General features: G+C 37.9%; 2 protein-coding genes across 5 annotated transcripts; both read left to right on the forward strand.

Annotated features, from left to right (window-relative positions):
* The first annotated feature begins 575 nt into the window (after positions 1–575).
* On the forward strand, positions 576–4,683 carry LOC131330985 (alcohol acyltransferase 9). Its single transcript, XM_058364779.1, has 2 exons — positions 576–1,123; positions 3,572–4,683. The coding sequence occupies exons 1-2, from the start codon at positions 695–697 to the stop codon at positions 4,505–4,507; spliced, it is 1,365 nt and encodes a 454-aa protein (XP_058220762.1). The 5' UTR covers positions 576–694; the 3' UTR covers positions 4,508–4,683.
* Positions 4,684–9,837: 5,154 nt separating this feature from the next.
* LOC131330987 (cyclin-T1-3) lies at positions 9,838–17,138 on the forward strand. 4 transcript variants are annotated; one of them, XM_058364781.1, is made up of 7 exons: positions 9,838–10,156; positions 11,626–11,859; positions 12,356–12,437; positions 14,743–14,877; positions 14,966–15,141; positions 15,281–15,432; positions 15,839–17,138. In XM_058364781.1, exons 2-7 carry the CDS (start codon positions 11,636–11,638, stop codon positions 16,477–16,479), a joined length of 1,410 nt encoding a protein of 469 aa, XP_058220764.1. In that variant the 5' UTR covers positions 9,838–10,156; positions 11,626–11,635; the 3' UTR covers positions 16,480–17,138. The 4 variants fall into 4 exon arrangements, with proteins under 4 accessions (XP_058220764.1, XP_058220763.1, XP_058220765.1 ...); XM_058364780.1 differs by having other exon boundaries at positions 9,989–10,156; positions 11,540–11,859; XM_058364782.1 differs by having other exon boundaries at positions 9,989–10,156; positions 11,596–11,859.
* Positions 17,139–20,281: the final 3,143 nt, after the last annotated feature.

Genomic DNA, 20,281 nt, shown 5'->3' on the forward strand with positions numbered 1-20,281 from the left:
AAGCGACTTTACTCATGGCATGCAAGACTCGAACATTTGAAAGATTCTACCTCCTTTTGATACATCGGAGGCCGTATTCTAGGGAAGAAACCCTTGGTTGAGAAAGTAGTCAAGGAAATTGTATTTAGATCAATTGAAAGGTACTCTAGCTAGGAGAACTTTAAAGGATCTAACATTACCAAGAACCAAGAAAAAAAAAAAAAAACAAACAAACAATTGGCCGAGCTCAAGTTAAAAAGAAACGAACATGGACCTCACATGCAAACTGTTAAAAGGAAAAAGGAGGCATATTCCAAAACCTCCGCCTAATGAATAAGCGTGCTCATTTGTCCCTAAGTAACATAATGTGCGTGCGCATGCATGAATGGGAGCATGAAAACATCTTTTATAAGCATCTGAAACTATTAAAAGTCGCGAGAGCGAAAATTGAAAACGCGAATAAAGTGCGAAAATTGAGAGCAGGAGCAAAAGTTTTTTTTTTTTTTTGAAGAATTATGTGACTTTAGGCTGTCCTCTCGTGCTCTTCGTATCCTCACTCTCATATAGCTAGGAATCTGGTCGTACACCTCCATATCCAACCGCAGATCTCCAACCGATCACCCCCTGTTTGCTCTCTCTACAAATATCTCCCCTCTTGCCTTTCTCATTCCATCGACCCCTCTCTCTCTCTCTCTCTCGCTCAAAACAGTAAATTATGTTAAGTTCTCCAGAACTCCCTGATTGTAACTATCAAAACAATCCTATTCTAATTACCCCAAACAGCCCTACACCCAAGCATTCACTGTATCTCTCCAACCTAGATGATCAAAAGTTCCTCAGATTTTCCATTAAGTACCTGTACCTTTTCAAGAAATCTGTATCCGTAGATAGCTTGAAGTGTTCTCTCTCCAAGGTTCTAGTGGATTACTACCCATTAGCTGGGAGGTTGAGAGCTAGCTCGGAAAATGATCAGAAGCTCGAGGTTGATTGTAATGGGGAGGGTGCTTTGTTTGCTGAAGCTTTCATGGATATTACAGCTGAAGATTTTCTTGAACTTTCTGAGCGGCCAAACAGGTCTTGGAGGAAGCTCTTGTATAGAGTTGAAGCCCGTAGCTTCTTGGATGTTCCTCCGCTTGTCATTCAGGTCAGGTTTCCATCTAATCATTCTTTTTCTTCAGGAAAAGTCTATGAATCGAGAAAATGTACGTATCTGTAAATTTACCCGGCTGGTTGAAGGTGGATTTATGATTCCAAGATTAGTCGATGTGACCGTAAGTTGGCCCGGATATTTGGTTATCAAAAAAATTTACTATGAAAGTAACGTGTCAAATTTAGATTTGATAACTTGCGTTAATTAGGACTTAATAGTGATTCAAAATCATTCATGTGAAGGCTTGAGATTATTACAATCTTTTATATTTAACCTATTTTTCACTCTAGTTACGCAATTCATTTATAGTTAAAGCTTCTTATGATTTCCATCCATTAGAAAATTGAAATGAACAATTAAAGCCTAATTGGCTCTTTGGATTGAGAGAAAGGGAGAAAAAAAAAAAAAAAAAAAAAACAAAGATTGAAGTCATCAAATTTCACCAAAACGATAAGATTTGATGAGAGAAAAATATATATGCCAATAAATTTCGTACTTTTTATTTGTTTTTCATCATTTTTTACCTCTTTAAATTATTCAAATAATTTTTATCTTTTCCCATCATTTCCGCCCTCTTTTCCCATCATTTTCGCAATCCAAAGGGGCTGTAAGGGTTTTTGATCTCGATTCTTTCTCTCTTATGTGGTTACGTGTTGTGTTTCTTTGATTTGTTTAAGTTTTGCATTATCTAGATAATGTTCTTGTAGCAACTATCTTTGTTCCCTAGTTTAACTAATATAAAATCTCAGAAAATGCTCAAAATATTTATATGCATCTATAAAGTCGAAGATCGCATTTTTTTTTTTCAACAAATTTTATTTTTAGTTCCTGTATTGACATTTTATTCTGTGAGAACAGTTGTTACTAGTTCTCCTATCTGCTAACAATTTCTTGGACAAGTATAAAAAAGGTGGAATCCATTTATGCTTTTTCCACAGATAAAAAAAAGAAAGGCTTTTCCACCTGTCTTAATAATGATGGATTGAAGCAGATTCCTACAATGGCTTCGTGCTCCATTATATTATTATCCTCTGACTTTTCCATATATGGTTAATTTTTGGACTTGTGGAGTACTAGTTTAAAGGAGAAGTTCCCCTTTCAATGTGTCCTGTTGGGCTCATGGATACAACATCAATTATATACAGATTGCGTGAGACCCATTTTTGGACCTTAGTATTAATGATCGGAGACGTTCAATTTTGTCAAAATATTATTTTAAAGGTGCCTGCAAATAATCAGCTCATTCAGTCATCGTTAAAATATTGATCAATTCATTCAATTTTTGTCCCTTCGAATTCATTACCAATATTTGAATGAGCTGATTTTTGTAAGGACTCTTAACAATATGTTTTAAACAAATTGAACGGTTCTACCCCGCACTCGTGTACATTTGGTGTACACCTAATCGTGCAACCATAGTTTTTTTTTGTGTGTGATGTTACCGTTACAACATTTACTCCTTGCCCCTCTAAGCGGATATGAGGGTAGTTTTGTCTTTTCGACTTCTAATAATTCAGAAATCAGCCCTAGTTTTGTCTGTTTTAGTTCAACATTTATTGGTTGTTTTCAGAGAATCTTGATCTACGGTTGTCGAAATTGCTTTCTAACCTCAAATGGATTTGTATTTTTATTTTCTCTTGGATGGAGCATTGAATAGATATTTATTTTTGAAGATCATTTGGGTTAATAATCAGTGTTTTGAGTTTTCAAAATTAATATTTAGAGAGTTCCAAAAAATTGAATTTGAAAAGATCGATAATACCTTATTTATTGTTTTCACAAACTATTTTCGGGAACTTATTCTCCAATTTTCAAATGTAGTTTTCGCACATGAATAAAAATTACTATATATGAAAAGTGATTATTGTTTCTAACTTCTTGACTTTTATTAGAACAATCACTAAGAATAAATCCTAAATTAACTCCATTGGACTTGTCTTGTGGTTAAGATTTTGGACTTAGTTCTTTCTTGATATTTCTAAAATTTCTCAGATCCTATCGATTCTTATGTGGTCAGTTGATACGAAACTTTGTTCTGACTTTGATTGATTCCTATTAGCGAATGGTGGGTTTGGCCTCTTAAAATTAGTCGAGATTAGCGTAAGTTAATCTGAATACCTTAGTTATGTTAGGGCCGTGTCCCAGACAATAGCCAATAGGTGACCCTACACTTTGTTTTTAAGAGAAATGCTAAGTGCAAAGAAAATAGACAAAGAAAGGACCTTTAAAGTATACATGAACGGCCCAGATTCACTGCACAGTAAATCTGGGCTGTTCATGTACACTTTAAGGGTCTTTTCTTTGCCAATTTTCTTTGTTCCTAGCACTCCTTTGTTTTTAATGATTTTTGTCCCTTCTCATGTTTCCTCCTTAAGTTTGGTGTATTTTGTAAAATGACCAAAATGCCCCCAACTATAATGCTTTTTCCTTCTATTTTTGTAGATCACAAATCTCAGTTGTGGGGGAATGATTGTGTGCACTGGGATCAATCACTGTCTATGTGACGGCATTGGCACATCGCAATTCCTACATGCCTGGGCCCACCTCACCACCAAACCCACCATCGATTTACCAATCAACCCCTTTCACTCTCGCCACGTGTTAAAACCCCGAAACCCTCCTCAAGTAACCTCCACTCACCCCCAATTTTCCAAAACTACCCCTGACAAAGACAGTTCTTTCCAAGTAGACCTCAACCAATACCTCCAAACTCAGGCACTGGTGCCTTCATCCTTAACCTTCACCCCGTCCCATGTCCTTCACCTGAAGAGACAATTGGTACCCTCTGTAAAATGCACCACCTTTGAGGTCTTAGCAGCTCACACGTGGCGATCCTGGGTTAATTCACTAGACTTGGATCCCACCCTCAATGTTAAGCTCCTTTTCTCTATCAATATTCGGAATCGATTGAATCCTGAGTTAGAACAGGGCTACTATGGAAACGGGTTTGTGTTGGGATGCGCCGAGACCAATGTTAAGGATTTGGTGAGCGCTAACTTGCACCATGGTGTGAAATTGGTGCAACAAGCCAAATCTTGCTTGACCCACGAGTACGTGAAGTCCACCGTAGATATGTTGGAGGACAAAACGGTAAAAACAGACTTGTCATTGAGCTTGGTAATTTCTCAATGGGCTAAGCTAGGGTTGGAGGATTTGGATTTTGGGGAGGGGAAGCCTTTGCACATGGGCCCACTAACCAGTGATATATATTGCTTGTTTCTGCCAGTGACTGGTGATTTCGATGCTGTGAGAGTGCTAGTGTCTGTGCCAGAGAGTGTGGTTGATAAGTTTGAGCATTACATGAGAGATTTTCGAAGTAGTGGAGATAATAATGGGGGTCCAAATGGGCATTGCAGGGAAGAAAATGGACTGATTTGAATGGATTTTGATACTGTTATACAGTACTTGTGATTTTGGAGGTGGTTTCTACTATTTATGAAATGAACCTTGATAGATTTTCATGTTTGTATTTGTAGTCCCCATAGCTCCTTTTTTGCAAAGGGTATCACAAATTGTGATACACACTAAATAATACTTCCAGCATCCACTTTAAATTGAAGGTCATACTTCGAAAAGAAAACCAAAAGAGAAACAAAGGTACGCTATTTACCTATTTAGGTAGGGCGACATTAAAGGGTTAAAACATTATTCTTTATTTTGTCGGTACATAGAGTAGTAGCACCTTTTCTTTTTGAGAAGAGTTGCGTCTGTTGATTTTTATGCAGTCCTATGTCGGTGCTTCAGTTATATGGTCGTGATTGGTTTATTTTGTTTTCTGTCCACTCGTTCAATTGAAGAGGTAGTAGTGCCAACAAGAGTCGAAACACAAGACTTCTAAATTACACAGTTAATTCGGTGATAACCTTAAGCCGGCTAATTATTTTATTTTCTTGGGACACTGTCATGTAGTACCCGACATCTTTTTTCGCTACACATTTCTGTAAGGTCTATCATTGACAAATTAAATCACTGAAGAAGTTGAAATCTATCATTTATCATTTGGGGTAGGAAGAAGTCTTAATTATTACTCAACCAGAAAGGTGCTTCTCATTTCTTGCTTGCCTATTTTTATGCTTCTAATAAATTACTGAAAAGTAATTAGTGATGCAAAGTTGGCTTTTTTCCTTTATTTGGTTCACTTTGCCTCTCTACCCAACTGGCTAGAGAACATGAGTGGCCATACCCTTAGTGATGAATAAGCCAACCGCTCTGCATGATGTTCATTCGTTGTCTGTTTTGTGGTGGTGGAAGTGATCTTAATGGGTTTTATTTAATTATTCTTCGGATGTTCGGGTCAGCTTGCACGCACCTCGATAAATTTTGGAGTCTGAAATTGACGGCTGACCAAACCTCCACCGGCCACAGGATTTGGAATGTTTAGTCTTGATGTGATTCGAACTTACGACTTCTTTAGAAGCTAGTCTTTTAATTGGTTTGTCATGCCCACTTAGCCAAACCCGTTCGGCTTTCTTTAGTGCTTTGAAGGGTGGCAGCGCAATCTATCTCAGTGACGGAGAGAATCTGATTTAGATCGGTTATGTGGACATGCATTTTCTTGAATGTGTCCAAAATTTATTAAATTAATAGCACGTTTCGTGGTGGAATTCAATTCGGTATGATGTCTATCTCTGTATTGGAAGACAAAAAATCCTCCTATATGATTATAAAAACTCCGAATTCGACGAACTCCAAAACGGATTTCTACAGCCCCACCAAGGCGCGAAAAAAACGAAGTTTCTCTCACACAATATATATCTGATTCCTAGGACTATTATTGTGCGCGGATTCAACCCAAAAATAGCGTGAAAAATTTAGAGCTCACACTTAAATTCACCAGCTTTACCAATTTGCTACCACCTAGGCGGCTGATACAATATGACCAGATCGATGATAAATTAAACAGATACTCAGGGGGTGTTGGCGGTAGAATTTTTTTTTTGAAAAACAAGTTATTAGTTGTTTCTACTGACCAATAAGTTGTATATGAGAATGTGAGTAAAAAATTATTAAAAAATGTCAAGTTAATTATTTTCACTAACCAATAAATTATCGTTTAGTGTGAACAACAAATTAAAATGCCACAATTTATTGCTTAGTGTGAATAAGATGCTAAAATAGCATAAATTGTTGCCTATTATTTTTGTTAGTGGAAATGTGACCCCATAATCATACTTTGTACTTGCACCAAAGCGTTGTCCGACAGCACTTGCCATCGTAATAGTCATTAGTTTTCATTAGTGAAGATAAAAAAGGGATTAACGATTACGCAAACATGACGATATTATATAGGTTGTTGAATAAGAATTGTTAAATCTCAAGAGAAGCATTTCATATAATTTTAAGCATCAATCAAGATAAAGCAACCAAGTATTATTCAGAATATTGAAACATCATGCAGCATTACTACAATTGGTTAAATTTTTTTAACAAGATCCAAGTCAATCAATCGATTAATAAAAGAAAATTGATATTCGCACTCCACTTTTTATTGATGGCGCTACTAATAATTTCATGTTAAAATTGAAATGCCATCAATAAAAAGTGAAACACAAAAATTAATTTCTTAATAAAATTGGAAGATAACGATAAGTCCCCAAAAAAGCAATTTATCATGCTCACATTATTAAATACTGTAGTTTTTTTTAGTATATATATTATCATCATCATGAAAGTATTTATCAAAGACTAGGCCACTACTATCTTAGCTAGGCTACTTTATAGACCCACATGAAAAGATACTCTCAAATCTCTTGTTCAAATCTTGGATTCCAAACGTGAGGCTTTGTTGGTTGACACTCACGCAGACCTTTCCTTTTTTTTTTTTTCCCCCTTTTGGGTTCGGCTTGTTCAAGTCATTTTGCGCACACCTTAATTTGTACACTCTTCGATTTGGTGAAAGATAGATTATTCACGCCGGAACTAGAGCATCTCTAACCGAAGATGCCAAAGCTGACGTGGACCAAGCAACGGTAACTTTTTGTTGCAATACACCATCCAATCAAGGTATCTTTCCATATATCAAAGTTGACGTGGATTTAAAGGGAAGATATGCCGCCAAATTTGACAGCAACCAAACATCCTGCAAATTTTCGAAAAAGTGACAGTCTAGATATAAAAAATGAGCCGTTTGAGATTTTTTTTATTTTTTTTTAACATAGAGATTTGGTAAGAGAGAACTTGATGTCAAATTGAAAATGTCAAAATGTCACATAAGTCTTCAAAAAAAAATTTGACATCTCCAATTTGAAGCCATGAATTAGAGATATGCTCAGGAATTCACAAGGATCAAACTCTTATCAATTGTATGAGAGCACCACGAAACAACCGGACTAACTCTTGGGCTCACACTTGCCTTTTCCTTCACACACCTCTCTCTCTCTCTCTCTCATACACACTCACACTGACACAGTGACACTCTTGTCATTTTCCTATTGGCTGGGCCAACCCCAACTCCACAGAATCATAATCTTGGGTCATAATATTGTGTAAATAGGTGTGGTAGTAGAAGTACTCTTCTAAAGTATCAGTTTATACTTGGGTCTCAAACCCAATTTTTATCTCCTACTATAAAATAGGGAGCGTTCAACTTTGAATTGTGTTGTGCTGCTTACGTAGTTACGTACATTTTCTCCCTTTTGATTTCTTCTACTTTTTACTTTAGCCTTTAAATAACTTTTTTTTTTTTTTCACTTGCATCTCATAGTTTTCGATTTGTTTAGTTTGGTTCAACGATAACTTTAATTCAATTTCTAAACACATCTATCATTAAAGCTTCACGTACCTACACACATGTGATCGTTTGTTGTTATTGATATGTACTTACTTAGAGAAAATGGCTAGTTCGATATGGGCTTATATAGTTTGTCTTCTATACTAAAAGTTACTCCTATACTTAGTAAGAGAAAATGGTTAGTTTGGTATGGAGTACTTATGTTTTAGACCTTTTAAGCAAGACATTATTATAGGCAAAAAGTCACATACACCAACTTTCATCAAACAATTTTCCTTTTTTCTTCATACTTTTTCTAGTACTTCAAAAATAAATAATTACGCAAATAGAGTATCACAATACAAGTCCAGATTTCTAATCCCAAAAAATAACAAAAAAGCGTACGGTACTAGCTAAACTCTAGCTAGTATGGCCAACACCCAAGCTATCCTCTAGCAAGAAAATGCCTGACGGAGGGGGGAATCTCTTCAGTAACAAGAAGATCTTGAGCTTGCTCTACTCCAATCCTTGTTAAATGGTTGGCGCTCCGGTTAGCTTGATGATAAATGTGGCTTAGCAAAGCTCCAGGCTAGCTAGGAGAGAGTTTGACTCAATCTTCACATTCCTTATTCCTTTATTAAGAATTATTGTTAATTCTCTAATTCCATCTCTATAGATACCCAAATTTCTGCCTCTATACTAGAACTTTAGCTGAGCGTGCCATGGTATTCTAGGACCCATTCACTTTCTGCACCTGGGAACAGACCTCCAAAGCCATACTTTTTCTATTGAATCGTGCCGACGACCATCGATATTAAGTTTAATTTCACCTATACCGGGAAGAATCTAAAGGATTAGAGGGACTTTGATGATCCAAACAGTCCTATATATAGTTTGATGTACTTAATAGGGTCCTTTGGGCTCAGACAATGCTAGTAATAGTAGGGGAAAATGATGACCAATGACGTGTTTTGATAATTAATATCCGCTAAGGACACGCTAAGAATATTTGTTAATGCTGAAAATATCCTTGGCATGTATTAATTATCAAAACACGTCTAGGGCCATCATTTTCGTAGTAATATTAATGTTAAACAAGAGACGAAACAAAATAATCCTCCAAGTGGACCACAAAAGCAGCCTCTTTAGTTGGGCTAAAGCTGAAACTTGTTGGTTCACAAAAAATTCCTTGGGTTGGGCTGAAGCTGAAACTCGGCTCGTGGGCCAACGAAATGTTTAAGTCTCTGGTAAGTACCTTACAAAGTTAACAGATCATAGAAGTGCTGGTTACTGGTATAGTAACCCGTTATCTGTGTCTGGAAGCAGCGGTAGAGCTTGGATGTGTACCTGAAAGGGGCCGAATCTAAGAGGAGGAAAAAAAAATGCGGCAAAAATGAAAATTTTGAATATTTATCAAGTATATTAAAAATAAAGTTCAGAATTTAATTTAAGTATAAGAAAAAAGTCTTGACTATTAAAATCGCAAAATGTAGTGTTTTAAAGAATAAATTTTTTAAAATGACAGAGCGTTATTTCACTTCAAATTTTTTTTTTTTGGTCGGGAGTGTTATTTCACTTGAAATATGGCAAATAGACTGACAATCAAGTGATGAGCGCCCTATACTCGTTGCACCAGGTGAGGGTTCAAACCTTACCGGTCTCATCCCATTTCTCGTAGTTTAGAACAAGATTTGTCTTATAAAACAAAAAATCGCACGAAAAACCCAAAAGAAGATTAAAAAAAAAAAAGTGTTCCAAGTAAGGGGTGGTGACAGGGGATTGGCTATGCCATCTCCTACACAGCTTCATGATAGAAAATATTGTTCTATTACACTACACCGCTATATGTAGGAGATACAACCGCACATGTGGGTGGTGTTATGAATATCAATATATTTAACCTCGTAAGAACGAGAACCTGCGCCTTATGGCCCTTATCCAACAAAATCCGAGTTTCCAAGGTGAATTGGTCCCAATTACAAACCCCTTCTGGGCTAGGGTTAGCAAGCAGGGCTCGCAAGCCCACTGTTGAACATGGGAACGCGGTGTAGCACGCGTTTCACGTTTTCGAATTCGCAGGCCGTAGGAACGTTCACTCCTTGCTTCCCAAGGCAGAAGAGAGAGAGTCAGTTATGTTTCATCATCATCTTTAAAACAAACCAATCAGAGCCTCACTGAAGAGAGAGAGAGAGAGCCAGTCAACTTCAATTGATTTTTTCAGAAAGCTGTAGTTTTCAACTAGGGTTTCCGTAATCTATATCTCTTTGACTTACCAATTCGAGAATTTGCTTCGGTAATCGATCAGCTTCTTCCATCAGGTATCTCTCTCTCTCTCTCTCTCTCTCTCTCTCTCGAGTTCTCCAATTGATTTTTATCGATTTGTCGCAAAGCAACGGGCTTTTAATCCTAGGACGTTCGTTGTCGGAAAAAATTGGAACTTTTCCCTCATTATCGTTTGGGGCGTTCTTGATTTTTTCCCCAATTCTTGTATGACTGCTGATTTTGTAATTCTTGTTCGCACTAGTTGAAATCTGTAGATTGTTGTTTCCGTATTAACTGAATTCATCGTTTAGCTGCGATTATTTGTGATATATATCCAAGTTACGTTTCAAAATCTGAAATTTCAGCTGGATTTCTATTCTATGTCAAGACTCAAGAGTGTATTCAATCTGTTATTTTTAAATTTTTGACCTAAATTTCGTTGGTCTTGATTTATTAATCGCAGTATCTATCAATTTGTGGTACAGAAAAGATGTTTCTATACTGTAAGAAGGTTATTATTATCTTGGAGATCTGGGAAGTAGTTGCTGGGCAATGCTTGCTTCTTTTAATAGGTGGATTGCAATCATAGCTTAACAGGGCACTGGAAATCATGCGTATTAGTTTTTGGTGTATTGTGTTAAAGAGCAAGGTTTGTTGATGTCGATCTGAAGTGCTCTGTGGGGGATCCCGCATCCGTTTTGTAATTTTATAGTTTATTTTGTTCTGTTTGCGTAACTTGTTAACGATATTTAACGGGCTTGGCTAAAATTTGTGAACCTTTTCATCTATTTTGGTTCTTGTTTATTTTCTTTGTGTTGCTGGATATCATGGAAAGATTACAGAAAGATGTATAGTTCCTATAAATCATTTTCCGAATAACGTTTAGTAGATTATAGAATGCTCGGTTACTTCAGTTCATGATGCGCAATAATTAAAATCCCAAGTCCCTTCAGCATTCCAAACCAGAGAGAGAAATGGTTTGGTTAATTACCTTTTCAAACGAGGCATATGTGGAAGTACAAATAATTTTACTTCTCAGTTATCAGATAATTTTCCATTCGAGCATCCACGGGGAAGAACAAATCTCCAACTTATTGTAGGCAATTGGGTGGATAGATTGTTTGTTCTTCACATAACTTGGGTTTCTTTTGAGCCACAGACCTTTTTGGATACCTTTATTAGTCACGTGGATAAGGTTTTTCTCGGAAATATGTTTGGAAATCTAGAGGCATGGTAATATTTGTTAAAATGGATGAGGACCATTTCCTACTTTGCCTTTTGGCGTTTGTCACTTTTTTGTGATGCATGCAGTTGGCATCGTGTGTTATCTTAAGTATTTCTTATTTAGTGGAGGATGGAGGTCATTGGTTGTGGGACGAGCTAATTTATTCATTTTTTGTGTCTCAATCTTCAAGAAGCTTTACATTGGTTTTCTGCAGAACTTAACTATACTGCTACTTTGTGACCTGTTAAATAAGCGAAGAAAATTGTGCAGATATATAATTCTTTGGTTTGCAATTAATAGGAGAGGAACCATGGAAGGGCAACTGTTACAGAATCATCTTCAGGATGCAAGAGAGACACAATGTTTAAACATTCCTGGAGTACCTCCATACCTTACACGCAAGTGGTATTTCAGTAAACAAGAAATAGAGCATCATTCTCCATCAATGAAGGATGGAATTGAATATGAGCAGGAGTCAGCGTTGCGGAAGTTTTACTGCTCATTTTTACAAGAGCTTGGAATGGAGCTTAAAGTGTAAGCTTAGATATAGATTGAACTTTTTGTCCCAAAAAATGAGCCTTTTTTTTTGTTGTTATTATTGCCCGTGCACTTGGGTCGAGTGCTTGTTAAGGAATCGGAATTTGGTACCATTCTGAACTTCTGGTTTATCATCTGATATCCTCTCATTTTCTGGTGAAAGCAAAGTGCCTCCTTTTCGTTAGTTATGTGTGCTTATCTGGCAATTGTGGTGCGAGATACATATACCTGTTATTTGCCCACGTGCCTATCACTCCTAAAAAATATATGTTTGAAAGAATAAGCATTTACTAGAAGCATGTACAGTTTGTATCGATGGTTACGTTTGAGAGCGTTATGTAGTTTGAGCGGATGATCAAGACTTTACGTTCCAATGCCATCTCCTAGAGTTTTGTTGTTTCTTGGGTGCATACTTTTTCCTCTCTTCTACGTAGAAGTTTATGCAATGTCTATTTGCTCATGGTGGTGATTGGTGTTTTGGTTTTGTTTTCAGGCCACAAGTTACAATAGCAACTGCAATGATGTTGTGTCATCGGTTTTACATGCGTCAGTCTCATGCAAAGAGTGATTGGCAGGTAAATGGCATGTTATTTTTCCTTCTCCTTTTTGGCCGTGCTCTACTTCTAATGGCATAGCAAGTAGAGTCCTTTATCTTCTTGATTGGATGAAATTCATACTCGGAATATTGTAGATGCTTGAACGTACTTGGTCTTCGGGAATAGCCAGGAGTTGTGTATAAAAAATCAAATTTGAACTACGTTATGAGCATACCTGTCACCCTTAATCTGAAAACTCATGCATTGAAATATGAGGAACCCCGTCTATCGCTAGAAGATAGTGCATTGGGTATCTTACATTGACTGGGATTCTTGATTCTCCTTCCGTCCCTCCGTTGTACTCTATTTGGAAGTTAACATCAAAATTTAGCAAGAGGTCATCATGCTTTGAATACGTTGAAATTCGCATTAGAAGCTATTGATCTCAACATTGACCCTTGATCGCCGGTTTTAAAAAGTCAAATGTATATTCACAACCACAGTAATACATACAAAGCTAGTTTTAGGTAGAGTGGTAGGATGAGTACCACATAAGAGAGGGTGGGTTCAGTCTCACTGTTAGTGACTTTTAAAAGCATGGATTGACGAAATTTGCAGGAATCAGCTTTAAATTCGTGGCCTGATTTTTCCAGATATGCAAACTCAAATTAAAGTGCGGCTTTCTGTTTGGTTTTGAAACAATTCTCCATGTGCTTTGGCCTTATATTATTATGCCTACTGTTAGCTTATGTGGCATCCATCAGTGTGCAGAGTTTGTGACAGCAATTATGCATGCACACCAACAACAGAGACTCAGAAAATAATTTCGAAAACATGGATAGTTTTCTAGGAGTGACCTTAAAAAACTCGAGAAAAAGAGGCCTGAGTCACCCACATCACTTGTGTTATGTTCAACTTTGGATGATTTTTTTTATTGGAATCAAGTACCCTGCCTATTGCTGCACAACTAGTAATGAAAACCAAACTTATTTGAAAACATTGTCAATTTTTGGAAAAAGAAATAGCACCGTATATTTTAACGATTAGACGCTCTTGTTGCGCTCTCAGTCTTGCACATTTTCGAAATTGATGCTTTCATGCTCCCACACTCGCACTCGTTGTACTTGTGACTTAGCTCCCAGCTATGCATCGAAGCGTGTGAGCCATGGCACCAGTAATGGATCTGGTCCTGCTACTGTAGGGTATTGAGAAAAGGGTTTCTAGCTCTGGTGTGGAACGGATCACCTACAGACGGAAGAACCTTTGTTTGCTAGCAATAGTTTCTAAAAGTTTGATGCTTTAACTTTTCAAAAGTGGTCATGCATTTTGGGACATCCAAATTGGGAAGATGGTTTAGCAGAACAGGAGTAGCAAATAACTTAAATTAGGGTGCAGAATTCCAGTAGTCAATGATGCAAACCCAAATACCCATAGATAATGTAGAGAGAGAAACTCCCAAATGGGATACAAAAGAGACTAGCTCTTGATAATATATTCTTCAAAAGGATAAAAACTACCAAATGAAAGGACTCCAACACATATATATATATAGACCCATTTCAAAAGACATAAATGCCCTTATTACATACTATATCATACCCCCCTACTAAAAAAGAAACTTGTCCTCAAGTTACGGTAGTGTCCTCCGGCAAATAGGGCACCAAGTGTTGCACATGTGTTGGAGATGCTCAAATGAGAGGGTAAGTGGACTTGATAAGGTTGTCATTGACCTTGTGCAAGACTTCACAAGGACCCACTTTCCGATCGTTCAACTTCATGTAATCACCGTGAGGATGCCTATCCTTGCTCAAAATAACCCAAACAAGATCCCCTTCTTTGAACAAAACCTCCCTTGAAATCGCCGGGATTGAGATTGATATTATATTTCATAGGGAAGTGGTGTAAGTTTTTCTCATACCTTGCAAGGTGATAGGAAAAAGATGCCTTCATGAATAAAATCACGGCTAAGATGTCTTCTTCTTACACAATCTCGTGCACACACATAGAACCACGAACATATCCCTAACAGTTAGATGTTATTACTGATAAAAAACTATCAGCCCAACATCCTGGATTTCTTATTTTGCTGACTTGAAGTTTTGAACAAGGCATCATGCATAATATATTGCTATTAAGAAAATAGCTGCTCAATATTCCAGTGAAATTTGCTTTTCCTATCTGGGTGGCATTACCAGTGAAATTTGCTTTCACTCTGATTCTCAAGAGTGTACGCATACGAATTGTATCAACCAACGGAGAAGTTATTTCCTAGTTTGGCAGTACGACGTTTTTTGTATCTTCTTTGATTTGCATGCTTCTCAGTGTGGTTTTGCACCTTTTGCAGACTATTGCAATTGCGAGCATGTTCCTTGCTTGTAAAGCAGAGGAAACACCACGCTGTCTCAGTGATGTTACTATTGTGGCTTATAAGTTGATGTATAGATGGGATCCCTCTGCTTCACGAAGAATCAGACAGAGGGTATGACGGATATTGCAGTTACCTTTAAAAGGGCTTCTATCTCCTATCCTATGTACTCAGGCTTGATCATCTGCATCTCTTTGTCTAGGATGTTTATGATCAGCAGAAGGAATTAATCTTAACTGGGGAGAGGCTTTTGCTGTCAACAGTTGCCTTTGACCTCAATATTGAACATCCATACAAGCCACTTGTTGCAGCTCTGAAGAGATTGGAGATCTCAGACAAGAAGATTGTCGAAGTGGCATGGAATTTTGTGAATGATTGGTAAATTCTCTTCTCTTTTCTTTCCTTTAATTTTGTTTTGTTCATCAGAGTTCTGTATATGTTTTGTAGCCTATGTCTGTATATACTTGCTATTTGCTTGCTTCGAAGGTTTAAAATCTCCTTTTAATGGGACCTGTAGGCTCCGCACGACACTCTGCTTGCAGTACAAGCCCCATTATATTGCAGCTGGTTCTTTATACCTTGCTTCCAAATTTCAGAAAGTAAAATTACCTTCGGAGAAGGGGAAGGTGTGGTGGATGCAGTTTGAAGTTTCACCTAAGCACCTAGAAGGTTTGTTACTTTTCTTTCCAAATACCGTACCATCCTTTGTTTCCTCTTAGTGTATACTGTATAGGTGAATATGACAGACTCTAAATTATTGCTGCCCTTGGTCAAGCACGTGCTTCACCTCCCTTTGACTTTGGTGTAGCTTGGCATTAGTTTTTTTTTATTATCGGCAAGCTTGGCATTAGCTAGCCAAGCGGTTACTTATGGATGCAATGTAGAATGAGTTGTAAGTTGAGGAATGTTCAGTAGATTTGGCATCAATTCTTTATTCTGTCTCAGTTTGAGGAACCGCAGTCGTCATTTTATTTCGCTGTGTCCACACTCTAGTTTCCTCAATGTTAATTTCTCCTTTTCGTGTTGATGAGGAATTTTGTTACTCTATGCTAATTATCTTCACAATCTTCTGCAGAGGTCATCCAACAGATGCTTGGGATGTTAGACAAAAAGCAGAAACCAGCTCCGCCCCCTGCATGTGGGAAGCTGATTGAATCCAAACCTGTGGTTGCAAAGACAATTCCCAGTATCCCGGGATCAGCCATTACAAATGGGTCAAATGTCTCTCAGAATATGGCCAAAGGTGTTAAATCTGCAACTTCCAGTAGTCCAGAGTCATGCGTTATAAGCAGCAGCTCAAATGCTGCTGCTGACTATACTGGCCAAGGAGCAATGGTGGATGGTGGAGGACTTGTTAAATCTGCTATTTCCAAGTGCAGCGAAAACGAGGCTTCTAGTGACTTTTACATTGGCATGAAAGGAATACGAAGTCAGTCAAGCGATTGTGGTAGTGCCATTAGTGTTGTTGATGATGGTGATTTTGAGCCAAAAACGGAGAAGTTGGATCAAAACACTAAATCTATTCAAGCTGCTGATAGTAAGATAGATGTAGATCGCATTAGAAATGCATTAAAGAGGAGGAGATCGGAGCAGAGAGTCGTTGACAAGAAGTCAGTGGAAGGTATGGATGATGAGATAGATAGTGAAGCTTGGATCGAAAGGGAGCTGGAAAATGGAATAGAGCTGGACACTGCAAACAAGAGAATGAGGTTATGAAAGTTCTGGGTTTAAAAAAGTGAAATAGAGCTGGACACTACCTTTGTAAACAAGAGAAGGAGGTTATGAAAGTTCTGGGTTTAAAGTCTATCATTACATGCTACTCATCTGAAAGAAGCTTATTCTGCCTATTTTGGGATCACGGCTTATTTGTGTATAAAAGTGAGTTCGTTACTTGAAAGTATTGGAACTAATTATTTTGGGTCATGGAACTAATTAACGTCAACTGTCGGCCTACTTCCTTTGCACATTACAAGTACATGGTCTGTGTTTATCATTCTTTTGGGTAGAATTATAAACTATTGATTCTTTGAGGATGGAGTTGCTCTTCCAAGATTTAGATGGAATGGCGGACGCAATGATTGCGCTTCATTTTTTCTGTGGCAAGGAAGGAGTCCCAGCTTCATATCTAGTTGAGATGTGGACTCGACTCAGACTGATATATGGAAACAGGTTGGAAGAAATATATTGAAAGCAATAAATTGATTCTGAGAATGTAACGAGAATCTTTTTATGTAGATTGTAGAGCCAATTTTGAGGAGAATGTTGTACTGGAAAAGCAAACAGAGAATCTGTAAATCTCTATAGATTTCTGTGTTTCTGAGTTCAGCCTGTTTGGAATGCTAGAAAGTAAATGAATCTCGGAAGCTTAGTTGGAATTTTCCTTTTCGTTTGATGGCAAAATGACAGGCATACTTAAAAAGTCAGTATATATTTTCTTGGACGTTTAAAGGGTGTTGAACATGAAAGTCTTCGGCCGGAATGGTTTATTGCAAAAAATGACGGGACGCTCTCTCCCTAAGAGGATCTGTACTGGATGCTACTGCTCATACAACTCCCAGCCAGCAAAGTGAAGTAGTATGGCTGCATGTATCCTCCAAATTTCCTTTGCAACGGTTTAGAGCAGTTTTTTGTAACTCGGTATTTGTTCTAATGGACTGATTAATTTTCAGGGCTAATTTTACCGAACAGTAGCGTCGGCCTAAATACAATCGGGACAAAATCTGTATGGACTCGTTCAATGCCTACAAGAGTTGGCGGCATGTGAGGATGGAGGAGTCGAATATCAGAACAAAGGCGGCTCGTTGAGGTTGCTAGTTTACTAGGTGAGTATTGTTTAGAGCTGCTTCCCAAATCCCATATGTTCGTTTAGTCAATTTTCACTTTGCAGGTGAGGAGTGCTACCCAATGCTACTTTGAGCTAAGAGAGAAGGAACATATGGGAAAATCCCACTTTCCATCGATTAAAGTTGGAAATGAGTAGATAATACTCATTACCCAAAGGAAAAAGATTAGAAAAAGTTAATGGGAAAACGAATGCCCAAACAAAGAACTCTCTCTCTCTCTCTCTCTCTCTCTCTCTGGTTTATACAGTGGCCAAAACAACAAGGTAAACGTCTCAATGTAACCTCTGTTCTTGTACTCTTTAACTGTTCTAAAAAAACACAAAAGGACTCTGCTTTCGCTTTGCATTATTTGTGATGGAAAGAACACTTTCTTTTATCATCAATAAACTTCATTAGCTCGAAAACACGAAGTACAACTAGTTAAATGGTATCAAGAGAGAACGCAATCTAACGAGTTATGATCAGAAATACTTATGCTAATCAAACAAGGTTAAAATCCATAACATGTCCTTGTGCTTGCTTCCATTTGCATATGACCTTAGCTCCTGGCACTACTCAGAGCATGCCAATGTCTTCTCCACCACCCCTACCCTAACCCCTCTGTACTGTCGCCTGAGGCCCCTCTCCTCCCTCTCTGCCGCCGCCCCACTTCTCTTGTTCTCAATCCCATCCCGTTTGAACCCACCTCAGCATATCAATTGTCTCGATCCGGGTACACTGCTACGGTCGTACATACACACCCCTCATAGCGCACATATATGATGACATGTACCTACAATTTTTCCCTCTTTTGGGTACATTTGAGGCTATCGTGAGGAGAGGAATTTTGTCCATAGTAATACTAACTAGCTCCAGCTCTTCGACTTCTTAGCGAGGAACAAGGATTGTGGTCAAGTGAGTTATTCTCCCTTCTCAGTTACTTCTAGCCAACTACCTTCCTGTAACAATCTATGCATAAAGCCGTAAACTATTTTCTTTTCTTTTTTTATGCTCAACGGATGAACCAAGGTACACCATGGTGATTTATTTGGTTCGAGTTTAGTTCCTCCTTAGAAACATGATTTCACCTGTGAAATACGACGTTGTCTTTTTCAAATATAGCTAAGGGATCAGATGGGATGTCTGAGTTTTATACTTTTATGGGACAATCTTGTGTACCTTTGTCATGGTAAATCGAATCCCAACTTTCTTCTAATCTTTCCTTTCACGTGTTTTCTTTTTCCCCTCCTCCATTTAAAAGTAAAAGCCATAGCTATAGGAAAAAAGTTGAGTTCAGCCTTAGAGTTTGAACTTTGAATTATATAGTGGACCAGTGAATCATATAGCGATCTCATTTGACAGGATATCCGACACACATATTTGCAGCATCCAAAATGTTTTTTCCCTCCATTTCTACTCAGTCCTTTGCCCAAGATAGAATTTTTCAAACATCCACTTATCAATGAAACCATGAGTCCCCTTCTTATAAGGACCTCCTTATTTTAATAAAATGCGGACTTCTATTTTCCGATCGAATTTCGATGATTCGAGCCGCTTAATGTGTTCAGAACGTGATTTTAAAGGTACACCCTAGGAATCAGCAAAAAAAAAGACCGGGAAAGGCTTCATCCGAGCAGTTTTTATTTGTTTTTTATCGAACGGTTCAAATAAGAATTGATCAAATCAAGCCCTTTCCGGTCATTTTTTTTGCCGATTTCTTGCGGGTACCCTTAAAATCACGTTCTGAACACATTGAGCGGCTTGGATCATCGAAATCTGATCGGAAAAGGCGAAAAATGGGGAGGTCCGCATATAAAATCCTCATTTTAAGGTCCTTACCTGAAGATTTCTGATGAAACCAATTAGAGGAAATGGATATATCCATGTATCACATTGATAACCGCAAGTTCCGGTGGGTCCTAAGAAGAAAGAAGATACCAATACGAGTGAATGTGGTCATCAGTACGAAGCCAGGATTTAGTGTTAGGGAGTGCCAATTACTTGACGGGATTCCAAACATCAGTTCCAACGAAAGAGTTAATTTTCAAGTTTGAGATGCTTAATACGTGGCCGAGTAAGAAGACTGGCCAAGCGTATAAAAGAGTTTTCGATCTTCTTTATTTTTGGAGCATGTGTCAATCTAATAGTAATTCAATATTACTTTGATGACCATCTTTGGTACCCGAAACACGGTACTCAAAGATGGTCCCCATAACATTGCTCCTAATAATTTTTTTTTATGACTTACATGTACGTTACAACATATATTAGTTGCTACTAGCAAAGTTGTGAGTAGCCATGACCCACTGGCCCAGCTTTATCTCCTCTGGTGATCACCATGCTAATAGCCTACTTGAGTTGGTGCCACCATACTCATAATGTAACCCATTGCGTTGCGAGCAGAGTGACCCCAACTCAAGTCTCGTTGTTCCATAAAATTTCTTTGTGATTGTCTATATACATACGTACATAGACAGAGCCAGAGGCACCCTTCATGATGAACAAGAGGGGGTCACAGATCCACTCGAGTTGAACATTGTTGTGTTTCCTCGCACAATTTGCCAAACCCATTATTACTCATCTGAACCAGTAAAAGTTTAAAATTGTCCTAGTACCCCACTTTATGAATTAGGCTCTTGTTCATGTCCTCCCCTCATTCTTTTACCACTGTCATTCACACCCTCGCTCTACTACAC

Source organism: Rhododendron vialii, chromosome 6a (genome assembly GCF_030253575.1).
Source record: "Rhododendron vialii isolate Sample 1 chromosome 6a, ASM3025357v1".
Classification (NCBI taxonomy): Eukaryota; Viridiplantae; Streptophyta; class Magnoliopsida; order Ericales; family Ericaceae; genus Rhododendron; species Rhododendron vialii.